This window comes from Theropithecus gelada, chromosome 1 (assembly GCF_003255815.1).
Source record: "Theropithecus gelada isolate Dixy chromosome 1, Tgel_1.0, whole genome shotgun sequence".
Classification (NCBI taxonomy): domain Eukaryota; kingdom Metazoa; phylum Chordata; class Mammalia; order Primates; family Cercopithecidae; genus Theropithecus; species Theropithecus gelada.
The window spans coordinates 163526987-163551654 of NC_037668.1; the positions used below are offsets into that span (position 1 = coordinate 163526987).

Below are 24668 nucleotides of genomic sequence, written 5' to 3' on the forward strand. Positions count from 1 at the left end.
CCACTCGCTGCAGAGCTTTTCGCTTCCCTGGCCTTGCTCATAAATGTTTGGAGCATCTCCCTATTATTGTGACCATCAAAGACACCGCATGAGCCTGGACAACATTGTGAGACCTTGTCCCTATACAAAATTAAAAACTAGCCAGACACGGTGGCACACACCTAGAGTCCCAGTTACTTGGAAGGCTGAGGCAGGAGAATCCCCTGAGCTTGGGAGTTTGAAGCTGCGGTGAGCTAGGGTAGTACCCCTGCACTTCAGGCTGGACAACAGACTGAGACTTTCTGTCTTGAAATAAAATTTTAAATGAAGAAAAACACCCCGTGCATTTCCAAACACCCCCTGAAGAGCAGGCACTTTCCTCTACCTACACTCCTTTAATTTGCTAGTGCAGGAACAGACTCAGAGGAACCGAGTTACCTAAGGACACACGACAAGTTCATGGCAGAGTGGGTGTTACAAGTAGGTCTCCCAAAACCCTGGGGGATGCTCTTTCCACCCCACCAGATTGATCTTGGTTTCTAGCACAGCCTCCCCACTTTAGATGACACCTTCTTATCAGAGATGACTTGAATACTAGCTATCATCTTTGAGATTCCAAACACACAAGATGACACAAAGTTCTCTCGGATTTTTTGCAATTTTCACAAATATCCAAACAAGGGAGTGTACTCCCATCAGGAAAATGTGTGTCTATCTTCACACACACATAAGAGCACAACCTGTTCTATCTGGCTTTGCACAAAGTCCTGCGTGAGAACAATGCTGTATTTTTAAATAAAAGGGCTATTGCTTTATTTTGTCCTTTCTTGGCTCCCTTATTGGTAAAAGGAACATCTCCCAGACTGCCTGGAGTGGCAGGAGGGCCTGTGATGGAGAGGACGGATGTGGGGGAAGATAGGAAAAGAGAAGCTGGAGGGGAGCCTGGAGTGGGGGGTTATTTATGAGGGGAGAGAGTCCCTGGCAGTTGCTAAGCAAAGGCAAAGCTTGTGCAGGTCAGACTGAGCCAGGGAGATGCTGGGCACCCACAGTGTTGCCAGAAGGTGACCCAATTCATTCAGGTGGAGCTGAGAGGGATAAAGGCAGGGGAAGACATTCCTAAAAGTCAGGTGAGAGAAACGAAAAGGTGGGGTTTTTTTGTTAGTTTTGTTTTGTTTCCCCTGAGTTAAAAGACCATGGAAGTTGGAAGTCAGAAGTCAGAGACTGTCCACTACATGGTGATGTTTCATTGATGTGACGTGGGTCTCCAAAAAACCCTGATGGTAGAGAAAGAAGGTCAGGGAGGGACGAGACCCAGAAGAGGTTCCTCTCTCTCAAAAATGCTAGATTTGGGAAATCATGGTTTGGCACCACCATAGGAACCAACTTCAGGTTAAATCGTATTGTTCCGACCTCTTCTTACTGAAAGGGGTTAATCTGACAGCAACAGCATGCCAAGGGTGTGGACCCCTGGGCAGAGCAAGGAGATGGAGACAATTCTAGGGCCGGTCCCCACCCTCAGCACTGCAGGGGAATCTTCTTGGGAGGGACTTAGGCCTATCCCAGACTGAGGAGACATCTCTGGCTCTCCCCAGCACAGCTGCTAAACTGGAGTGGCCCACACAAGTTCCTGAATCCCAGTCAGAAGTGTTACAGCAAGTCAAGTGCAAAGGGCCGCTCCTGCCCCCATGCAATTAGCTGTGGCTCTCAGAGAGCCTGGGGAGGTGTTCCCCTGCCCATGCACAGAGCCAAGAGAAGCTTCTCAAGAGCAAAGCATAGCACAGGGATTGCATAATGCATGTGTGTGCTTCTCCTTCAATGGCCCCTTCCTCCTTGCCAAGCCATGCCACCCACAGGCAGAGAAGTTAAAGGGACCCAGGCTTCCCAGGCCCAGCCGGGGCCACAGTGTGACCTGAGAACAGCCCAGGAGCATGATAGGGCAAAGCCTCTGGAGACCAATGAAGATATGGGGGACTGTTTCTGGGCCCCCTCTCCTCTCTACCACCTCTCTGAGAGACAATGCGAGACCTATACTGTCCAGCGCAGTAGCCACTAGTCACTTGTGACTATATTTAAATTCATTAAAATTAAATTTAAAATGCAGTTCCTTAGCTGCACTAGCCACATTTCAAGGCTCAATAGCCACACAAAGCTAGTGGCTCCAGTATTGCACAGCACGGTTCTAGAACACATCCATCATCGCAGAGCATTCTATTGGGCAGCAATGGTACAGCCTCTGTTGTCAGGCTGACCTTTGTTTGATTTCTAGCTCTGCCACTTACTGGCTATATGATTTTGGACAATTATTTCACCTCTCTCTGTCTTAGTTTCCTCCCTGGTAAAGTGCTTAGGCAGTGCCTAGCACATGGTAAGTAACCAACAAACGTTACCTTTGAGCATCACCACCCGACTCGACCATTTACTGAAGCCCAGTTCAAGTACCTCCTCCTGCAAGAAGTCTCCAACCTTCAACCATTCACTTAGTCATGCAGCCTTTTGTCCATTCAACATTTATTGAGCACCCTAATATACATCAGGCACTATGCTAGGTGATGAAGCGGCAAAATCCAATCACAGATGCTCCCTGTCCTCAAAGAGGCAACTTAAGTGGGGACAATGACTACAGAGTGGACAATTACAAGCCTGAGTGACAGGTGCTGGGACTTGGACATACGTGTCACAGAGCTTCCTCAGACTAATCCCTTTGGCCTTTTGACTCTGATCTCTGCGGGTTCAGTCACAAAGTGAGGCCACACGATCCTGTCCTCGATTACAAACTGTCATCTCCTAATCTCAGGTTGCTCATTCATGCGGCTGGTCTCCCCAGACAGGCCCCAGACACGGCTCCCAGTTGTCTGTCCTTGTCACATACACACACAGCTTCAAGGCCCATTTTCTACAGCTTCCGAGGAGTGGGCACCCCACCTGCGGGCCCTGGACAAGGGATTTAAGAGGGAAGGAAGACAGATTCTGAGGCAGGAGGGAAATTGAATGAATCCAGCACAGGCAAACGGCAGTGGCTGTGCATTAGAGGACTTGCCCGCTCTATCCTGCTAAGCCTGGTCTCCCTGGCTCACCAGCGTCTCTTCTAGCCCTCATTCTGATCTCCAGCTCCGTCTAGGAGGGCACTGTTTCTGTGTGTGGAGGTATGTGGATGTGAATTCTGTCTACCCTATCAGACTGGAAGCCCCGTAGAGAGAAGGACTGAGACATCCCATTAGATCAGACCTCTCCATGGGTAAAAACTGCACTTCCCTCCTCGGATGGAAATCGCTAAGCTCCCAGCCAGGGCCCCCAGGAGAGGAACTGGGTGGAGCTGGTGCAGGTGGGAAGAACTAGGGCTGCACAAGGATTGGGGAGGTGAAGTCAGACCACATCTCTGAGCCTTGTTTGTTTAGCTGAAGCTCCTTGTCCTGCTGCCTTTATTTCGTGGATAAACAGGCAGGGTGTGTCTGGGGGTGGAAAACTGGAGAAAGCCCTCTCTATTCAGAGTCCCACCCTCACCACCCCCACCACCTTCACTAGCCCCATCCCAGATGGAAGCTTTTCTTTTACATCAGAGCACCCTCCTTCCCAACCCAGCAACTCAACTCACCAACACACACACACACACACACACACACACGCACAGCCCGAGGTGCACCCAAACACCATCTACCCCTACCCTAGCCAGAGGGTTTTCTAAATTGGACGGGATCCCAGACTGTATTTGAATCTAGGGGAAAAGAGCAGAAGATAAAGTTCAAAGCATATAATAAAAAGAGCTACGTTTGCTGGATCACACACTGTGCTAAAGACTTCATTGACCCATTTTACAGATGAGGTTCTGCAAAATTAAGGTGTCTCGCCACCTCTCCGCCTCTCCAGACCCCCATTCCACGTCTCTGCATTTTATAGAGCTCTTGAACATTCTTGGTTTCATTTAATTTCATCCTTTTTAACAGGTCAGGGAGCGAAGCATTATTTATTCCCATTCCAAATGAAGAAACGGAGATTCGGAAATATCAAGTTACTTCCCGCTGTGTCACAAAGTTAAGTAGTGGCAGCGCGAACCCACACCAAGTGGTTCAGTGGAGCCCCTAGCTCCACGCTCATACCCGGGAGAGAAGCGGCGGCCCCAGGAGCGGGGACAAACCTCGGGTGCGCGACCCTGCCCACCCCAGCCCGCCTGGCCGCGCCCCTGCCCGCCGTTGCCCTCGTCGCCGGCCCCATGGCTGAAAGGGGCCGGAAGTGGGGAGGCGGCCTCAGCTCCCGGAACAATGGAGGGGGATTAGGGCCGGCCCGGGTAGCGCCCCACCCGTCGCGTCAGCCTCTGGGTCCTGCTCCCCAGGGCTGCGAAGGACCTGTGGAACTTTCCGGAGCTCGGCACCCCTCCCCCCAAGCCCACCTGGGCACACCGCGCCCTGCACTCCCGGCCCAGGGGAGGTTCTGTCCCGCCCGCGTTAAGCGGCCCTCTCCCTCTGAGACCATCCGGCCCCTGGGGCCTCGAATGCCAGTTCCGCGGTCCAGTGCCCGCCGCCCTCCGCACTGATCCTCTCTCGTTCTGCCGCTTCTCTCTTATGCCTTTCCCTCTGGATAGCGCCCCACCCATCTACCCTCTTCCCTAACTCCCGAACTATTTGGTTCATCAGAGCTATGGAAAAACTAGATCCAAGATCTGGATCTAAAATCCCTGTCCAGCAAGAAGTTCTTCCTGATACCTAGCCTCACTCCCTCATGCTGCAGTTGAACTAAGTAAGAGTTCTCTGCCTGCCCTTATGGTGTAGTCCTCAGTGGCTCTGGGGTCAGATTGCCAGAGTTTGTATCTTGGCCCTAACACTTAGCAGTTGTTTGATATTGGACTAGTTCCTTTACTCTCTGTGCCTCAGTTTCTGCATCTATAAAATAGTATCTAATGTGTTGTGAGGTTTAAATGGGAGAACCCACGGGTGTAGCATGAATGTCAGTGGAAGTCCCTCTCCCTCCTCACCGCCATGCAACCCACAGAGCCCCTCCTGGTGGAGAAGCAGCGCTATAAAGTTAGGGAAGATGGGCTGGGGAGGCTGGGGGTAGAGTAGGGCGTTCTGGGTCAGCCCTGCCCTTAGGAGGCAGCAGCTGCCGCTTCTCTCTGGTGCCTCCAAGTGAGTGCCACCTGCCTCGCCCCTGATCTTCTCATCCTTTGATCTTCTGATCTCTGGCCAGGGTCTCCCAGCCAAAGGCATTCCTGTCTCCCTTGCCTTCTCCAAGGAAAGGCAAAGGGCTGGGCTCCCTCCCTTTGCCCCAAGCTCCTTCCTCCCTCCCCTGTGTTGTGTGTGTAACTAAGACTACCAGTCAGGCCCTGGGATGAAGTAACAGCCAGGACCCCTAAGGTGGCAGTGTCTAGCGGGAGGAGAGGACATGGGGAAGTGTTGGACATTGGGGCTGTTACTGGGCATGGTGCCCTGGGCTGGACCAGACACTGTTGGAAAGGTGCCTTCAGCCCAAGTTCCTTATTGCCAGAGCCGGTTTATGCAGAGTCCTGGATGAGCACTGGAGAAAGTGTGTGTGCCCCTGTGAACAGTGTGTGTTCCCTGCCCTCAGGAAACTTCGGTCTGAGGAGAGATTCAGAACCACAGATACTGCTGGACAGAGCCTTGTACATTAGTGCTGAAGGAATCTCAAGTACCGGTGGGTCAGGGAGGGCTTCCTGGAGGAAGCTTGGCCTGAGCTGGCCAAAAAGGACATGATTTGCCATCAGAAAGTGGCCTGCCTCAGAGCTCTGCAAAGGGGGGAAATGAGCTGGGGGTGTTACCATGGGAATGAGGGAAAGTATGGTGGATGAATGGTGGCCCCACTGAAGGTGTGTCTACCTCCTAATCCCTGGAACCTGTGAATATGATCTTACTTAGAAAAAGGGCCATTGCAGATGTAGCTAAGAAAGAGATCTTGAGATGAGGAGATCCCCCTGGGTTATCTGAGTGGGCTCTAAATCCAATGTCAATTGCCCTTGTGTAGACACGCAGAGCTCACACAGGGAGAAGAAGGTGAGGTGAAGACAGAGGCGGAGATTGGAGTGATGTGGTAACCACCAGAAGCTGGAAGAGGCACGCAGTGGGTTCTCCCTTAGAGCCATTGACAGGAATGTGTCCCTGCTGACATCTTGATCTTGGGTTTCTGGCCTCCAGAACTGTGAAAGAATAAACTTAGGCCACCCGGTTTGCGGTACTTTGTCACGGCAGCCACTGGAAACTAACCCAGGTAAGTGGGGAGCAGTCAGCAGAGCCACTCTTCCCACTGTGGCTTCCTCCTGCCCCTCCCTCTGCTCGCCCTCTATCACTGGCCCAAGCCAATGACCCATCCCACACTTCTCCACCTAGGAAAGTCATTCTCACCCCCTTGAGACTCCCTCGGATCTACTCTGATCAGCAGTTCTATTCCCAGGGACTTAACCAACAAAAACACATCCGTGTGCTCACTAGACAACCGTACAAAACTGCTCGTAGCACAGCTATCCACGGTACTCCCAAATGGAACATGTCCAGTTGCCCATCACCAGTGGAATGGGTAAACTTGGTTATATTAACCCATAGTGAGTACCATGCCACAATGAGGATGAACAAACCATGACCACCAGCAACAACATGGGTGAATCCTTAAACATGGTGAGGGAAAGAAGCCAGATGCAAAATAATGCCCCATTTATAATAGGGTTCAAAACACAGGCACAGCCTACCTATGTTGTTAGAAATCACGATCATCGCTATATTTATGGGGGAGGGTAGTGACCAGCAGAGGGCATGGGGGTGGAGTGCTTCTGGAAAGCTGATGACGTTCTCTTTCTTGTTCCAGGTGCTGGTTACACAAGTATATTTGCTTATGGAAATGTATCAAGCTATACACTTATGATATGTACTCTTTTCTATTATGTATATTATATTTAGTTTAAAAAAACAAACACTGGGCCGGGCGCAGTGGCTCATGCCTGTAATCCCAGCACTTTGGGAGGCCAAGGCAGGTGGATCACTGGAGGCCAAGAGTTTGAGACCATCCTGGCCAACATGGTAAAACCCCATCTCTACAAAAATACAAAAATTAGCCGGATGTGGTGGCACATGCCTGTAATCCCAGCTACTTGGGAGGCTCAGTAAGGAGAATTGCTTGAACCTGGGAGGCTGGGAGACAGAGGTTGCAGTGAACCAAGATCACACCACTGCACTCCAGCCTGGGTAACAGAGTGAGACTCTCTCAAAAAAACAAACTCTGGAAGTCTTCCATGAACCTCTGGCTTTCTGAGGGCTCCCCTCTAGGTTCCCATGGAATCCGGTGAATAATTCTCAGCTTTTATGTCATTAAATTGAAATTGGATGTTTACTTCTGTATATGGTTTCATCGTACTCATCTGCATATCCTTAGCACTTTCCCCAGGCTCTGACACATAGTAGATGCTCAATAAACACTAGATTTGCTGGCATGGCCACGGGCTTTGGTGTTCCCAGCCTTCCCTCCCAGGGTTTCCTGGCCATTGGCCCCAGCTCCCTGGATCTTCACAGGATTCCACAATGAGACACATTCCTTTCCACTGCTGCCGCATCCTACCTGCCTTCTAAGTGCCCCCACGACCAGCCTATGCTTGTCTCCTCCCTCACGCTTAATGCACAGGATGGTAATTTTCTGACCCAATCGTAAACTCTCTCAATGCAAAATTCAGGTCTTACTTATCTTGGATCTTCAGAGCCTAGGCAAGTGTCAGGCACGCTGTGGAGATTCAAGAACCCACAGCCTCAAATCTCTAGAGTCCTCTCTCCAAGCCTAGGGGTAGGCACATACCTTTGTTCGTCCTACCTTGTTTGGAATTGGATGGAAATTTTCAAAAGAAGTTTTCTTTAAAAAAAAGAATTAAGAGAATGAATAGGAAAGGCAAAAGCTTCTAAGTGGAAGGGTTTATAGAACAGATGTCTCACTCTAATGAAACCCAAGCCTGGCCACGAGCTGGCTGGCTGGCAGCTTAAGAGGCTCCCCAGCGCGACTCCTTCCTCACCGCAGCCGTCTGGGTTGGAAGCCACACCTCGGGCTCCTGCCTGCGGTGGAGCCAGGTTAGTGCTACTACCAGGTTTGAAGAGGGCTGCCCTCCCTGCCTCTCTCTCAAATAAGTCCATCTGCTCCAGCCTAGGGTTTTTGTTTTTCTGCTCTGTACCTCCCAGCCTCTGGCCAGGCATTTGTTCATTCATTCACTCACTCATTCATCTCTTCACTCATTCCACCAATATTTTTGAGCACCCATGTGCAGCGGGTTTGGGCCAGCACTGAGGACAAGGAGAGCAATGGTGGCCAGGCCCCTGCTATCTTGGGGAGCCCAGCCTGGTTTGAGAAACAGACAAGTAACCAGGAATTAGAACCCAGGGGAATGAGCCTTGGGGCAGGGCAGGCACACAGAGAGGAGGCTTCCCCCAGAGTTGAGGGATTAGGGAAGGTTTCCCAGAGGAAGAGACATCTCAGCCAGCCCCTTACATCCTAAATGAAACCAATGCTTCCTTGCCTCTTCCAAACACTCCCCACCAGAGCTGCAGGCTTCTGGTCTGAACCCATTTCTTCACCATATCCTTGCAGTAAATCAACCGTGATGTCACAGGGCTGTTTCTTATAGACCTGGATGTAAACCAATGGTGCATCACCTAAGTAGAAACTAGGTAAAAGCAGTACTGTAGGAGATGGAGTAGAGAGTGGCTGTCCAGCAGCTCTGCTGATGATCTGACTTATTCCATGAATAAGCTTGAGGCAGTGCTTGGCAAACCCTAAAATGCAGATACTGGCTCAGTAGGTTAGGGGTGAGGCCTGAGCTTCTGCATTCCTCACATGCTTCCAGATGATGCTGATGCTGTGCTGCTGGGCTGTGAACCATACTTTGAGTGAAAAGCTTTAGGATATCCAAGGGAATCCATAGAAGAAACCTCCTTTAAGCAATCTTTTATAAATATGTTTTAAATCACTTTTTTTTTTTTTTTTTTTTTACTAAGCATTGACCAGGCTGACTCATAGAAATATCCCACTGTGGCCTGGTCTAGACAAAGGTGTCTGGCCAAGGGGCCAACCAGAGGACAAAATCCACTCCTGCCCCACTCATCAACTCTACCCGCTCCCTACATGGTAGGGCTACTGGGGCAAGGGGCACCCTTTTCTATTTCTCACAAAGATGTTGCCTGGACTAGCTGCAGCCCAGAACACTATGGGGCAGGCAGGCTGAGTGGGTGTGTGGATTTCTGAGGAGGAGCAGGCAGAGGCCTCTGACCTCCTTGGCAGGAGGCAGTCCCTCCAGGATCCCTGGGGATAGCGGGTGTGGCATCTCCAAGGTTGCCTTTATAGGCCAAGATTACTTCCTCATAGAGAAAGTGAAATGAAACCCAGGTCACCCCACTATTCCCTATAGGGCTAACAAAGAAGGGGTTGGCTTTGGGCTCTCTCCCCTCTGGCCAAAATAAGAGGGAAACTCGGGTTATTATAGTAGGAAGGAGGAGAAACTCTTGGAAGAACTTCCCAGTGATCACATTCCCAGGGGGATCAAACACTAAGCAGATGGTGGGATGTAATGACTTGATCTGCCCATCTGGAGGTCCCAGCCCAGGTTAGGGGTAAGGGGCTGGAGTAAGGTGTCAGGAGGGCTCCCCAGGCCAAGTTTCTGAGCTTTCAAGCCTTCCCCTCTTACTACACACTCTACCTCTATGGCTCTAGGGCCATTCGTCCATCAGCACTGGGCATGCCAGGGTTCCAGGGGTTAGCCCAGGTATTTCCTGACCCCAAGCCCCACCCCCAGCAGGTCCCCTGGGCCCCGCAACATGGTGCCTTTGCGCCCCCAAAGTACAGTGAAGTACAGTGAAGCTAATACTTTCTGGCAGGTGGAGGCAGGGCAGGCAGAGGGGGAGGTGGCACCCTGGGCTTCTGCATTCAGAGTAGGGGAGTGGGCAACGAGGCGAGGGCTGGCGTGGCGTCGGCTGGCGGGGGGTGGGCATTCCTCTTTCCGCTGGCTGCACATAGTTAATGGGAGGCCTTGTTCTGGCTGGGCACACAGCCCTCGAGGTGCTGATGATGGCCATGTCCTGTTCCAGCCCCTGGGATCTCAAGTCTCACGGAGTCAACACTGCAAATCTCAGGGGACCCTGGCACTTCCTTCACATCACAGTCTCCTCATCATCGGCTCACTCATGCCCCCCCTTTCTCTCTCTCTCTCTCTCTCCACCTCCTCCCCCTTCTCCTCTCTCTCTCCCCTCTCTGCATCTTTATTTATACACCATCATTTGTCTCTATAATACCCTGGGGTCAGGAACTCTCACCCCACAGGAAACAGACCCAAAGGCATCAGAGGACTTGTCCAAAGGCACTCAGCATGTTGGCAGCAAAGACAGGGTCCTAGCCTGGGGTCTCCTGATCCCACTTCCAACTGGAGAACAAACCTAAAGCTCCAGTTGCTGGGGTCAGGAGGGCTGCAGACGAAACTGGAGGAGGGAAGCTTTGGAAGCACCCCCTTCCTCCAGAGGACTCACGCAGCTCCTCGATCCACAGGGCAGAGAAACCCTGCAGCAGGAGGGTGGGAGACTGCAGGGAGGGGCTGAGCCAGCAGGGCTCTGCAGGTCAGTGGTAGGATTTCCTGAGTCCAGGCGCTCACTCAGGCGTTACTAAGAATTTATCTCCACAGCTGGACCAGGGACTCTGTTTGTTGTAGTGAAAGTTAGTGTCAGCGCCTAGCACGGCTGTGCCTACTACTAAGTGTATGCTTAATACATATTCATAGGTTGAATAAATGAAAAATAATAGCTAACATCCATTGAACGGTTACTATGTGCCAGATGCCGTTCTAGGCACTTTGCATATATTAACTCATTTAACAAGGGCATCATTGTCATTCCTCTATTACAGGTGAGGAAACTAAGGCACAAAGAGGGTAAATCTTTCCCCAAGGATTGGTAAAAGGCAGAGCCAGAATCTGAACTCAGGTGGAGTGGCTCTGGGGTTTGTGCACTTACCCACTCTGCCAGATTTATAAGAAACTGGGAAGGAGGCCGACACACACGGGATCTGACATCTGAGGGATGGGCCCTCTGCCCTCCCTTTCAAGCAGAATCCCTGCCCACCAGAGACTGACAACTGCCTCATTCCCAGAATCGCTGAGACTCTGGTGCGCCCCCTGTGCCCACTCTAGCACAATGCACCCCATAGTCCCTGGCCCCTGCAGATGCCACACTCAGGCCAAGAAGCACCTCCAACCCAAGGATGCTCAGTCTCCCCTCTAGTCCTGGGGCCGCCTCCTGCACATCTGGGCAAAGGCTACCTTGTCTTCCCTGTGGCATCCCTGAGAAAAAGACCCCTTCCTCTCATCCCCTCCTGCCCTAGCCTCTAGGTTAAGGGGAGAAAGGGCTACACAATTTGCAGGACTGGCCGGGCACAGTGGCTCACACCTGTAATCCCAGGACTTTGGGAGGCCAAGGCGGGTGGATCACCTGAGGTCACGAGTTCAAGACCAGCCTGGCCAACATGGCGAAGCCCTGTCTCTACTAAAAATACAAAAATTAGCCGGACGTGGTGGCAGGAGCCTATAATCCCAGCTTCTTGAGAGGCTGAGGCAGAAGAATCGCTTGAACCCAGGAGGCGGAGGTTGCAGTGAGCCGAGATAGCAACATTGCACTCCAGCCTGGGTGACAGAGCGAGACTCTGTCTCAATAAAAATAAATAAATAAATAAATAAATAAATAAATAAATAAAATAATTTGCAGGACCCAGTGCAAAATAAAATGTAGGGCCCTTGTGAAAAAAATTATTAAAAATTTTACACAACTCTCTCACCTGTAATCCCAGCAAGTTCAAGACCAGCCTGGGCAATATAGTGAGACCTCACTATAAGTTTTAAGTATTTTAATTTTTAAAAAACTTAAAAATTAGCTGGTTGTGGTAGTGGGCACCTGTAGTCTCAGCTACTCGGGAGGCTGAGGTGGGAGGATCACTTGAGCCCAGGGAGTTGAGGCTGCAGTGAGCGGAGATCATACCATTGCACTCCAGCCTGGGTGACAGTGCAAGATCCTGTCTCAAAAATAAATAAATAAAATAAAATAACACACACACACACAACCAAAAAAATGACATGGTAACAGCAGAGCAATGACCCAAGCACGGGGCCCTGTGTGACAGCGTGGAGGGCATGTCTGTGAAGGGATCTCAGGCCACCCTGGACCCGGTCCCCCAAGCGCAGTTACCTGCCTCAGCCTGCTTCAGCAGGTAACTGAGCTTGGGGGACCGGGTCCAGGGTGGCCTGAGAGGTGAGCTGGTTCCCAGCTCTGACTCCTTTCGGTCCTGAGCTCTCATCTGCCCCAGGTAAGTGAGGGTGGGAGCCCAGGTCCTGTCCCAATTCTCATTCTCTCTTGCTTTTGTCCCAGACAATGGTTCCCCTCCTTTCTCGTCTCCTCCCAGCCTTCTAATCTGCTCTGTCCACCACAAAGACAGGAGATTAGTTTACAGCCCCTTCCTGCCTCAACTCTCACAATTCCTGGACACTTGATCCAGCGTCCTCCATCCTCAAACACTCCTAACCCTGCGTTGCCCCAGATCTGGAGCTGAGAGGAAGGGAGAAAAAACGAAATGCATACACTGGATCTGTTTACAGCCCTGTCCTGAGCGCCCCCTGCAGGCGGAGACCCATACTGGGGTAGGGGGTGTGTTCTTGAAGGACATGTGTGTGTATGTTTGAAGGAGGTATGTGTGTGTATGTTTGAAGGAGGTATGTGTGTGTGTTAGGTCTGTGTGTGTTTGGAGGTGTGTGTGGGTTTGTGTGTTTGAAGGAGGTGTGTGTATGTTTGAAGGAGGGGTGTGTGTTTCAAGGAGGTGTGTATGTTTGAAAGAAGGGTGTCTGTGTGTGTTTGAAGGAGGTGTGTGCATGAAGGAGGTGTGTGTGTGTTTGAAGAGGGTGTGTTTGTGTGTGTGTTAGGTGTGTGTGTGTTTGGAGGTGTGTATGTGTGTTTGAAGAAGGTGTGAGTGTGTGTTAGGTGTGTGTGTGTTTGGAGGAGGTGTGTGTGTGTTATGTGTGGTTGTGTGTGTTTGGAGGTGTGCGTGCTTGACGGAGGTGTGTGTGTTAGGTGTTGTGTGTGTTTAAAGGAGGTGTGTGTGTGTTAGGTGTATGTGTGTTTGGAGGAGGTATGTGTGTGTTAGGTGTGTGTGTATGTTTGAAGCAGGTATGTGTGCGTTAGTGGTGTGTGTGTATTTGAAGGAGGTGTGTGTGTGTGTTAGGTATGTGTGTGTTTGAAGGAGATGTGTGTGTATTAGGTGTGTGTGTGTTTGGAGGTGTGTGTGTGCTTGAAGGAGGTATGTGTGATGTGATCCCGAGAAGAGGAACCATGAGCACAGATCCTGCCTTCAGGAAGCTCCCAGACTGAAGCGGGGGCATGGCCCCTGCCCTAAAAGAGTTGCCCTCTTCTGATGCAAAGAAACATGGCTCCTGTCCACAAGGAACCCTGAATCTGATGAAGTAGCGCATCACAGTCAGACAAACATACAGACAGATGGGGACACACACACCCTACAAAGACATAGTGAACATAATACTACCTGATATTTTCACAGGAAATAAAATCACACCCCCTGTGTGCAAAACGCCCCCCAAGCAGGATCTTGCTTCATGCAACAACTCATTGGGCAGAGATGATTCTCGACACCTGACAAGTGTCAACCTTGGTCTTCCCATTCCTTGGCCTGTGGGTTTTCCTTTGCACCACGACCACCTTTCAGGGGCTTCAGAATTAGGGGCCTCAGTTAGACACCAGCGTTCCCTCCTCTGTGCCCCGCCTGCTGCGCGGTATCTGGCCCTACCTGGGCGTGTTTCTCACTTCCTACAACAGGTCACAGTTATTTGCGCGTGTCTTATCTCTCTCTCCAAGGCTCCAGGAGAGAGGAAAGAGGGCAAGAATTCAATCCACATTTGTCAAATGAACAAATGAATGATTGAATGAATGAATGCTTGCTCCTCACAACAGCCTGGGAGTTCAAGTGGCACTATCATTGGTTATCAACACGGGGCATGAGGGGCACCGCAGCACCAGTGGGGAGGACAAGTATTGCCAGAATCCACACAGTGTGCTGATAGCAACTGAGGCTTACACACACTCTACCAAACTGCGCTGTTCTTCATGCAAAGGAACATGGAGCACATAGGGAGAGGTCTAGAGACCTGGAGAAAAGAATCCTCACACCAGATTCACTGAGAAGGCTTCCTCCTATAGGAGGTGCTAAAAGCTTCTTAGCCAGGGGGCTGCCTTTGGCCTGTTTCCCGGGAGTCAACGATTAACTCAGATGGGGGGCAATTCTAACTTGCAGATCACACAGGGAGTTGGAATAAACCTCCATGTACTAGGCTCCCATTTTCCTGGTTCACCCACATATTCCTCTATACAAAAAAGCCCTCCCTGTGCCCTGCAAGAACCCCAGCTGCGGCTGCTACGTGGAAACAGTGGCTCCGCACTGCTCCTCTGTTCCTCCCCCTCCATGAGTCCATCTGCCTTGGCTTTGGGCCTGGGGACCACATCCAAGTCCCTGACACTGGTGCAATGGAAGGCACTCAGCACCTTTCTGCCACCTTTCTGTCAGTCTGGACACTCTCGGGGACACTCCCACCTCCTCCAGCACCTCCAAGGGCAAAGGGGAAAGGATGGTGGCAGGGGCAGAGAGTGAGAGGCACTGTGTCCTAGGACCAACCCTCTGGGTCTCACTCTCAGCAAGCCCTAGGCAGACAGAGTCAAATAGGCGAAACGAAGGGCCACTGCAGGCCTGCCTCCACCCCTTTTCCCAAGTGCCTCTCTCAAGGGGAGACCAGATAGATAATAACCATAGCTCCCATAGATTGGACATTTGCTATGTGCCAAACACTGTGTCTAATTATAAACATCTTTCCGTATGCCCGTTTTGAAAGTAAGAAAACAGAAGCTGAGAGGGGTGAAGAAACACACAGCCGTAGCTGGTTAGTGCTGGAGCCTAGCCTTGAACCCATGTCGGCTTGGCTGCAAACATGCACTCTTTCTTCTATAGCAGTGCTTCCAGGTGTGTGTCCAGATGGGGTCTCCTATGCCTTGGGATGGCTGGATGCTGCCCAGGGTTAACTGGGTGCCTTTCCCCTGGGAGGCCTTGTTGGTTTACCCGGGACGCTGAACACCTTGGATTGGGTTTGTGTGTTTGTATATGTGTGTGTCTGTGTTTTTAAAATGTGTTCCCTGAGGGGAAAAGGGCAGAAAGCCCTGCTCTAGAACATGCTGCCCCAGGGAGTGGGACGGAACAGGTCATGGAGATGAAGTACGAAACCCCAGTGAGGTTCCTCATTCTATCCTGGGCTCATGGCTTCCCCTTCTCCTGGCCCTGAATTAAATCCTTCTGGTCTTCAGGACTCAAGCCTCTTCTCTCTCCCCTGGGACTTCCCTGACCACCTCAGTCCTCTTTCTCCCTTGAATGCCATGGACCTCACCTCTGGTCCTCCCTGGATGCTCCCGGGATTATCTGATACAGTGAGTTCACTTTTCACGTGCACCTGGCTGGTATCTCCCTGAAGTCATCACCCTGACTGCCTCCCAGAGGACCCAGCAGACAGTAGGTCCTCAACGTCAATGCTGATGATAATCTCCACACTCAAGGATTCCGTCTTACCCTCCCCAGAGTCCTCAGTTTCTGTGCTGTGCCCCAATACCTTCCCCTCCAAGCAGCCCCCATAGATGGGCTCCCAGAAACCAATGCTGGTGGATGGGAGGGAAATGGGGCAAACCACTGATCCTTCCCCCAGAAAGACAGGAATTGTAAATAGGCTTTGAGAGGCTGCTTGGCCTGGGATTTTGACAAGCCCAGAGTCCTGCTCATTCGCTTGGAGCTTGGAAACCCCTCAGCTGTGGGCCTCTGAGTGTTAGCCCCACTGGTAAGTGGGGATAACACTAGCACCTCTCTCATGGGGTTTATGTGAGATGATGCAGATAAAGTGCTTGAGCACACTTCTTGCCACATGCCAACCATTCAGTAAATGCTGGTTATCACTGTTATTGGTATAGAAGAGACACCAGGGTGATGGTGGATTCCTATGTATGTGTCTCTGAACCTATGGGGGCCCATCGAGACTGGGTCCCAAGAATGAACGTTCCTGATGAGCTAGTGTCTTCCTGGAAGATCACAGTCCAGGGAATGAATACATCAAACAGGAAGGTATCCTCACCGTGCTGGAGCAGACAGGAGAGGCAGAGAGCTGGGCACAAGGTGCTTCCCCGGTCCCAGCCTCAAATTCACGTCTCATAGCTAATCAGAGAGAGCCCTGATCTCCCAGGGATGGGGGGAATTGAAGATACAGAGCATAGGCATCCCCTGATGGTTTCTGGAGGAGAAAAAAGATCATAGCAGAGAAGGGAGGACTGGGGATGGGACACAAAGGAAACTTCAGTTCTGGAGGTGCCTTAAGTAGCCGGGCCCAGCCCCCCCAACCCGCCAGCCGCCAGCCTGCCCATGGCCTGCTCTGGCATGGCTCCGGGGGGCACAGTGCCAACCCCTGAGCTCTCCCCCCACCATGTCCTTTCGCTGCTTCCAAAATAACTCTCTGCTCACTGCCCAAGTTTGGCCTCTCGGGTGTTTTTCTCCTCCTGGGACCTGTTCTCCCATGTCTGAAGGGCGAGGGAAGAGACCTGAATTGTCATCAGGGACTGGAGATCACTCCATTTCTGACAATGGACTAGTTAGTACAAGGGGCCCCCACAATTCTCAGAAGCCCCCAGGTCAGTGAGTTCATTTCAGTTTGGCTGAAAGAAGTTGCCATTTCCAACCTGGGGAAGGGGGATTGGCATTTTTTCCCCCACCCCATCTCCTGCACCTTCCCAAGGTGTCTGAAGCCCCGGCAGGCTCCTTGATCTTGGCCCTGCTCCCAATAGTGGGTCACTAGCCTAAGGTCAAACAACCCATTAAGGATGAGCTCAAAGGAAGATCCTCATGGCCCCTCAGGGCATGTCTGCCCCCCACCCTCCCCACCCCCACAACAACACTCCCAATCCCAAATGCCCCATCCACCCCTGCTTTTCCTTGGGCTATAGCAGAGAAACTCTAATTTCAAGGAACTCCGATTTCTGGGGAGAAGCTGGACTCTCCAGACAGTGCTAACCTAGAAGCCCAGATTCTTCCTCTTTGGAGAGTCTCCCACCAGGCGGCAGGCTTAGCCCCAGCTCCTCCGGGCATCGCCTGGGAGAAGGATCACTTCCTCCATCATCCACGCCCAGGAGCCCAAGAGCAGAACTGGCTGCTTGAAAGGCCTGTTTCCCTGAAAGTCAGTGGGAGGGGCTTTGTTAGTAAAGAAGGAGGGTGGGAGGGAAGGAAGGGTGATCTGATGGGGCTCCAGAAGATGAGACTCTGCCATCCTAACTCCCCATCCTGTCCCCGTAGCTCTGCTGGGCCCTTTTCATGGTAGTTTATTTGTAGTTGAAGGCATTAAGAAAAACTATATTAATAGTAAACATTTTGTAAGCCCTTATAGCATAAAAGACCCTTTGCTTTCTTTGTCTCATTTGCTCCTCCTCACAACCCTTTGAGGTAGATACTATTAGTGTTTCCATTTTGAAGACTGAGAAACTGGAGTTTGGGGGAGGTTAAGTGATTTGCCCAGAGACACGGCTCATCAACAGGGGAGCTGAGACTTGAACCTGCGCCCAGCAAGGCCTCCCCATTCGGATACCCTCTGTGCCCTGTCTGTCGCTCCCCTGGGGGGCATGGGTCAGTGCAGGAAGCAGGCTGCAGCGCGTGTGGGGCCATCAGGGTTGAGAGCCCATGGAATGGGGGGAAGGCGGGGTGGAGTGGGGGCAGGCTGGGGGCCAACTCTGCTCTGAGCCAGGCTTTCTTCTCCTCCGCCAGCCGCCCCACCCGGCCGCGCCCCATGCCCGCTGCTGCCAGAGCCGAGAGGTTTCCTTTTTCTTTTGCCTAGGGCTGTTTCCTGCCTTTCCTTTGAACTGGGGTGTTGGCTCCCCCACACATTCACCCACCTCCCGCGACCCCCCGGATCTGCCTTCTGATGGGCCCGCCCTACTAGGCTCCACTTTGGAGCAAGGCTGGCACGGGAGAGCCCCACAGGACCCTACTTCCTGGAGTCACTGTACCCCTCCTTTGCCCCTCTCTTCCCCGCACTGGTCTGGGTGCTGCCTGGGTCCTCCCCTTCCCTCCTTCCCTTCCCTCACGGCCTGCTGCCGAGCAGCTCTCCCCGGGAGCTTTCTCTGTCCCGCACCAGGAGCAGGAGACTCAGAGTGGGTTGCTCCCTGCCTCTCCCACTTTCTAGTTTTTCATCCAAAACATGGCTTCTCTGGACACTGAGGTACAGAGAAGTTTTGGGACCTGCACAGGGTCTCATAGCAACTGAGAGACTGAAGATTAGAACTCACAAACCCCAAGTTTCCGGAAGGAGGAGTCAAACTCTTAGAATCTATTAGAAAGGGCGATTAAGACTGGGCCAGGGAAGGGTGGCCTTGGAAGTGAGAAATGAGACCTGGCACATTGGCACCTCCACCCCCAATTCACAACACATCCTCTCCAAGGCTGGCTCTCCCCTGTTAAGGCCGCCTGTTCTTTGCTTCTTCATCTCTAGACTATATAAGGGAGCACGCTGGGGTCTTCCATCAGGTGTTCCCTTCCCCTCCCTGGTTTTTCTAGACTGTACTAAAAAAAAAAAAAAAAAAAAAACCTAAAATTACTCTGGGTTCCCAGTAGAGCTCATTCCATCCTCTTGGCAGCTTCTTCTGCCTCTCACAGGCCCCAACTACACACATACCTATCCTATACCTTTCATAGAACAGACCTGCTTCCCTCCCTCCCATGCTAATTCCAGGACTTCCTCCTCCAGGAAGACTTCCATGACTAACATTTCTTGGCCCTGGTCACCCTAATAACAACACCCTAATAACAATGGACCAGACATTATAACAAACCCTTTGCAAACATCATCTCAGTGAATCCACACAACAGCCCTATGAGGTAGATCTTAACCCTGTTTACAGGTGAGGAAACTAAGTCACAGAAGGGCTAATCAACTGGCTGGGGGTCACATAGCTAGTAAATGATAGCATGAACTCTGCTTTGTTGTGGCAAATGTGGCAAATTTACAGACATCTCCTGTAAATTACCCTGTATCTACACACACGCAGAAACACACACAGACACACACAGACACACATGTACACACCATCTAACCTTTCAAACAAGTCAGGTGGTTATCAGTTATCACAGGCAACCTTAAAGGGAGTGAATTCCCAAGAAAGCAATTAGCAGTCTGAAGTGGAGGTTGCATGGTGTAGTGGCCCGCCCTCAGCCCTGGTGGCAGTGGACAATGAAAATGGGTGCTTAGGTGGGACTGCAAGTGCATGAGCCTTAGGTCTTTTACAACTAGGTGTGAGACACCTTTTCTGGCACCATCTGTTTACTGACACTGCTCAGAGTAACTACCCAGATCTTTCTACTCAGGAACAACTCCGGGGATTATCTGCTCAACAAGTTATATGCTGTCTGTGTACTCCTGTCTCTGCATCGTGTGCACATGTGATAGAATAGAACAAGAGGTGATCTTTTTGTAGGTAAGAAGCGTGACGATCGGGTTTTTGTGCTCACGTGTGAGAAGTGCCTCCCTCAAACCTTGTTATGAAGTCAGCACATTACTGGTCTTTTTTTTTTTTTTTAAAGAAGAAAGAAAAAATAATAGAACAAGAGGCATCATGCCTTCTCATCACCATCAGATTAGATGTCCCAGAGCCAGGGCCTCCATCTCCCCCTTGGTCTATTTCCAGAACAGGCCCCAGCCAGGGAGAATGTTGAAACCCCGGTGAGTGTCAATGAGCCTCGCTGAGACTACAGTTTAGGAGGAAACTGTTGAAAAAAGAGAGATATATGAAGGATTGTGAGTATCTGAAGTCTGTCTTCCCAACCTTGATCAAACAGGGCTGGCACTGAGTCCAGAAGTGGTAATAGTTTTTGGACATGATTGTCAAAGCAAAGAATACCAGTTGGTTATAAAGATGCCCTCCTGGTCTGCCTTAGAACCAAGATGGAGAGGCGGAAGCACCTACCTCATGACAGGTATTGGCTAGAAGGAGAAAATCTCACAGCCGTGGAGTAGGGGAAGAGATATGAAGTCATTTTTATTGAGACCAGGTCAAGGAATGTGCAAGCGGACTTGTGGGTACCTTTTGGAGCCCATAGCTCCTGGGAGCCTCCTATGGTTCCTTCTATGGCTCCTTCTAAGGATCTTCGAGTCCTCTCTGGTCTGCTACTTCCTGCAGTGTTTTAACATTTTTCATTCTCAACTCTGTGTCAGGAGGACCTAAGTCCCCACCCCCCCCCCCAATCCCCAACCCCCAATTTTTACCAACTGGTTGGGCTCCAAGTCCCCAGAACCAGCCAAGTATTGATCAAGAGTTGCCCTGACACTCACCTCCCCAGCACGCAGCTCTCTTCCTCCAGCCACAAACCATTCCCTTGAATTCTACACTCTCCCACTAGGCTCAATTTCCCTCCGGTGTAGAGAGGCCTGGTAGCTTACCTCCGCCTCCACAGAGCACCCATAGGAGGCATGATAATACTAGCCACCATTTCAGAGTCACCCTCGGGTGTCAGGCACTGTGGGGACTTTCACTGAACATATTATCTCACTTAATCCTCTCAGCAACCTGCTTCCTCCTCTCCATGTACACATGAAGAACCTGAGGTTTAGAGGTGTTCAGTGAGTGACTCTCAGGAGGCGGCAGAGCTAGGAAGGAACCAAGGTTTGAGTGACCCAGAGAGAGGCACTGCTGGTTGTATCACCAGATGTGAATCTGCTCTGTCCTCTGGGGTACATGGGGCAGGGCCAAGCCTGGCATCTCCTAACATTGCTGAAAAGAGAAGAGAGCCCCAAGACTCCCAGACCCTGGCTCTTCTCCATGCCAGCCCTCAGCCCCACCTTCAGGGGCCTTTGTGGTAGAGCCGTTCTCCAGAGAGGGCAAAGAAAGAAAATTCCTCCTCTGAGCCACCCTCAGGACAACTGTAGGAATCCTCCATGCACTATCCACGTGGGACCCCTCCCCAGCCCAGAGCAGGGGACACGGTCCTCTGTCACCTCCTTCCAATATTCCAGACCCCACTGCTAAATTCCCCACATTGCCTCAGGACCCATCATACTCTTTCTAGTTCCCACTCCCTCTCTTCTCTCCACCACTCAGAAGCATCCCCTGAGTCTTGAGAGAGAGGGAGTTTCTCAATCCCCAGGAAGGCAGACCAGCTCAGAAAACCCCACCTCTACTGAACCCAAACGCAGAGTTCACAGCTCTGAGGGAACTGTGATAAGCTAGCAGGAAAATCTTCTGCCAGCATGGATGGTAGGATGCTTGAATTCCAAAGGTGACACTGTACCTCCTTCCCCAAGTCCTTCTAGAAAAAGGATCATTAACCAGTCGAGGAAGACTTAATGCTGGGAAAGGAAGCTCTGGAAGGCCTTATCTTCTCTGCCCCTTCAACCCAGGCAAGGGACCTTCCTTCGGCTCACCCAGAGAAAGGTTCCACAGAAGTCACGCCTAAACTCTTTAGCTACAGGACCCTGTCTTCAAATGAACCAATGTCACATACTCCCAGGATAGAAAACTGCTGAAAGCAGGGCTGGCCTGGGTGTGGGGTGGGGCGGGAGCCTGCCTTGCTTTGCCAGATGTTGAGTGCCCGGGCTCTGTGCAGTTGGTACCTTTATTCCCATGACTGCCTGTGCCGTCACCCGCTGCACTGTGAAGGATTCCATTTGTCCATCTGGAAGATGGACATTATTTTTCCCTTCTCACTCCTTCACCTGGCCCACAGCCTGTGCCTTTTGGAGTGGAGGGGGACATCCCGACCTGGGGACAGGGACATTTGGAGAGCAGTCCTGTGAAAAGTTGCCATCTGGGACCCTCCACCTCCCACCAGGACACTGCCAACACTGAGCACCCTTTTAGCTCCACAAATTCTTGCTAGGCCCCTGTAAAGATTCGCCCAACCTCCTCTTCCTCTAAGCTCTGACATGTTGGAACCCCAAAGCCATGAGGGGCCTCTCTCAGGCCAGAAGGAGCTCTAGGATCCTAGCCCTCAGCAGAAGGCCCCAGGCTTTCCCACCTGCTCCCAGCTGCTCTGAGGAAGGTGATGGGGCCTGCAGACCTGGGCTGGAGGAGGTTTCCTTTCCCCAGAGCCTGGCTGGGGGTGTGGGTAGGTGGCCTGGAATGTGCTCTCTCACCCTCCTCCTGCCCAGGTAGTGAGCAGCCAGAGCCCCCAGCCCTCCAGTTCTGAGGGTAAGCTCTGTGAGCCAGACTGACAGGACAGCTGCCCCCAGTAGGGTCCCCTTCACGCGCCATCTCACCCCAACTCAGACGCTAAAAATGGTTCTCTGGTTTTCAGCCTCGGCGCCTGCCCACAAATTAGTGTCTCCAACATAGCCTCTTGGGACATGACTTTAGGGAGGACCCTGGGGGAGCCAGGAGGCCCCAGTGAAGGGAGATGGTGCTGGCAGAGTCCCTTTCTAAGGAGACAAGAGTGGATAGGGGCCCCCTCCCAGCTTCTGGGAACCCCCCCTCACAAAGGCCACCCAGCCTCAATGTGACAGCCCTGCTGTCCTCACCATGGCAGAAAAACAGACATTATTTCCACCCCACTGGGGCATGCTCCCCTCACCTCCACCTCCAGTTCTGTCAGCTTTACCCTCAGCCACCATCCCGGGCACTGCTCTACTAGAAGAGAATGTAGCAACGGAGATGGGGCAGCCAGCCCCATGCCCTCCTGCTCAGGGTCCAGAACCCAACTCACCAAGCCTGGGCTCCCATAGTGAGCCCACAAGCACAGAGGCCAATGGGGAAGCCAAGTCAGGGAAGCCCGGTCTCCCTGCTCACCTGATATTTCATCTCAGACTCTTCTCCCCTCCCCAGTCCCGCAGCCGTCAACTTGGAAGGGGGTGAACCCTCTCTGTGATGCCCACGCCCCAGGGCACCAAGCAAGCAGGTGCCCTGCTGAGGCCAAGACTGGGCACTAGCCAGCAGCCCGCAGGACCAGGTGGGGATGGGCGGGCAGTACTCACAGGTAAGCCGTCAGGGGGTCCAGGTCCCCCGGTACCGCGGACAGCCCTAGCTCAGAGCAGTCGGCAGACAGCATGATGCCGTCCTCCTGGCAGTGGCAGGGGGCCGGGCAAGCAGTGGGCCCCGGGCCGGGCCGGGGGGCGCCGCCGGCGCTCCGGGAGGCGCACAGCGCGGCGCAAAGCCACAGTGCCCGGAGCCCGGGAGGGCTGGGCATCTTGGCGGCCGCGCTGCTGGGGCACCTGGCGGGCGGGCGTGTGGACGCACGGGCGCGGTGGCCGCAGCTGCTTCCTCCCGGTCCCGGTGGGCTGCGCCGTCGGTGGGGACCGCCCCGGGGGCTCTGCTGGGCGTCAGCGGCGGCGGTGGGAGCGCCGGGACGGTGCAGTCAGAGAGGGGCAGGCATTGTTGAGTGATCTTCGTTATTCAGTTTCACAGGCTGGGCTTGGCAAGGGAGGGAGACCCAGCCGGAGGAGGAGTCAAGGAAACTTTCTACGCTGCGGCTCGCTCCCCTTCCCTCCTTCCTTCGGAGCTGGCAGGAATTCCATTCAGGAAAGAAAAAAAAAAAAGGAAGAAAGCAAAGAAACCCAAGCGAGCAAAGCTCAGCCCGTCAGAGACGTGCATTTGTTTGGAAAGGGTGCCCCAGGGCCTTGGCCCCAGGGCTGGGGACCCTCTTGTCTTTGGGGACAGCCACGAGGTCACATGGGACCAGAGGAGGTCCCCTCATGCCTCCACCACGTTTCACACGTTTCACACTGGAGGAAACCGAGACCCAAGAGGAGAAATGATTTGTTCAGGGTGACACAGCTGATGGGGCAGCCCCAGAGCTGGAACTCGTCCGCCCTCCTCGGCCTGTCTTCTAGGACAGGAGAGAGGGGAGTGAGGGGCTACTCTGGGAGAGGCCAGGCTGTGGAGGGTTCCACTACAAGCTGAGATGACCCGACAGTGGGCAACCAGGAGCAGTCTCCTCACTGAGAGGCCGCGCCTTGACTCCAAAGAAGCGGGTGTGGAGTTCCACCCGCTGAGCGCACCCTGGGTGGAAATGCACTCCTGCAGCCTCTGTCAGGTTTACGGGCCGGGGACTACCTTGATTCCAGCTCCCAGGACTTCGGGAGGCTGAGGGACTGCGGGCAGCTCAGCTGGTTGTCAGAGCCCGCCTCAAAGTAAGCGGTTTGGCGCCACCTGGAGGCCGGGTGCTGCAGCTGCAGCTCAGCCACCCTGAGGCTGGAATCCCAACAAGGGGCTGACCTGGCCGGCCCCAGAGCACTGATGAGCAAGGGGTATGGTGGTTAACACTGAAGTCAATCGCTGTTCTCTCCTTAGATCATAGTGAGCTGGCTGTGCTTCCTTCTTGTTCTCTCTGGTCTATCCCATGCTGAGCCAAGCCCCAGCGCAGAGCTAGAGCAGGCTGTGGGCCCCCCTCCTTCCTTTTTTGCCCCGTCTGCCCATGGTCCAGCCAGAGGGTATACCAGAAACCTGGGACCTCAGAGGCATCCAGGATTTCTTCCACCCTGTACTTCCACATGCCAGGATCCTCTCATCAACACCTCTCCACTCTCCGATAACCTCTCAGGGCTAGAGGGGCTGCATAGCTGGACCAAGAAATAAGCAGACCCTGACCCTAGGCGTCCAGTTGGTGCCATGGCACTGAAAGTA

General features: G+C 52.5%; 1 protein-coding gene and 1 non-coding gene across 3 annotated transcripts in view; one reads left to right on the top strand and one right to left on the bottom strand.

Moving 5' to 3' along the window:
* Positions 1-23415, bottom strand: part of LGR6 (leucine rich repeat containing G protein-coupled receptor 6) — a 123012-nt gene extending 99597 nt beyond the window's left edge. The window contains exons 1-2 of one of the 2 annotated variants that reach the window (XM_025398344.1): positions 14593-14597; positions 4364-4434 (exon numbers count right to left, since the gene is read on the bottom strand). Coding sequence is in view for 1 of the 2 variants with exons in the window: in XM_025398334.1 (XP_025254119.1) it covers positions 23021-23232 (212 nt within the window). In the remaining variant the exon portion in view is untranslated. Of the gene's footprint in view, positions 1-4363; positions 4435-14592; positions 14598-23020 lie in introns of those variants that run through there. The other variant, XM_025398334.1, reaches the window with a different exon arrangement.
* On the top strand, positions 19521-19624 carry LOC112616499. Its single transcript, XR_003117649.1, has one exon. It is a non-coding gene; the product is annotated as a small nucleolar RNA U13 (small nucleolar RNA).
* Positions 23416-24668: the final 1253 nt, after the last annotated feature.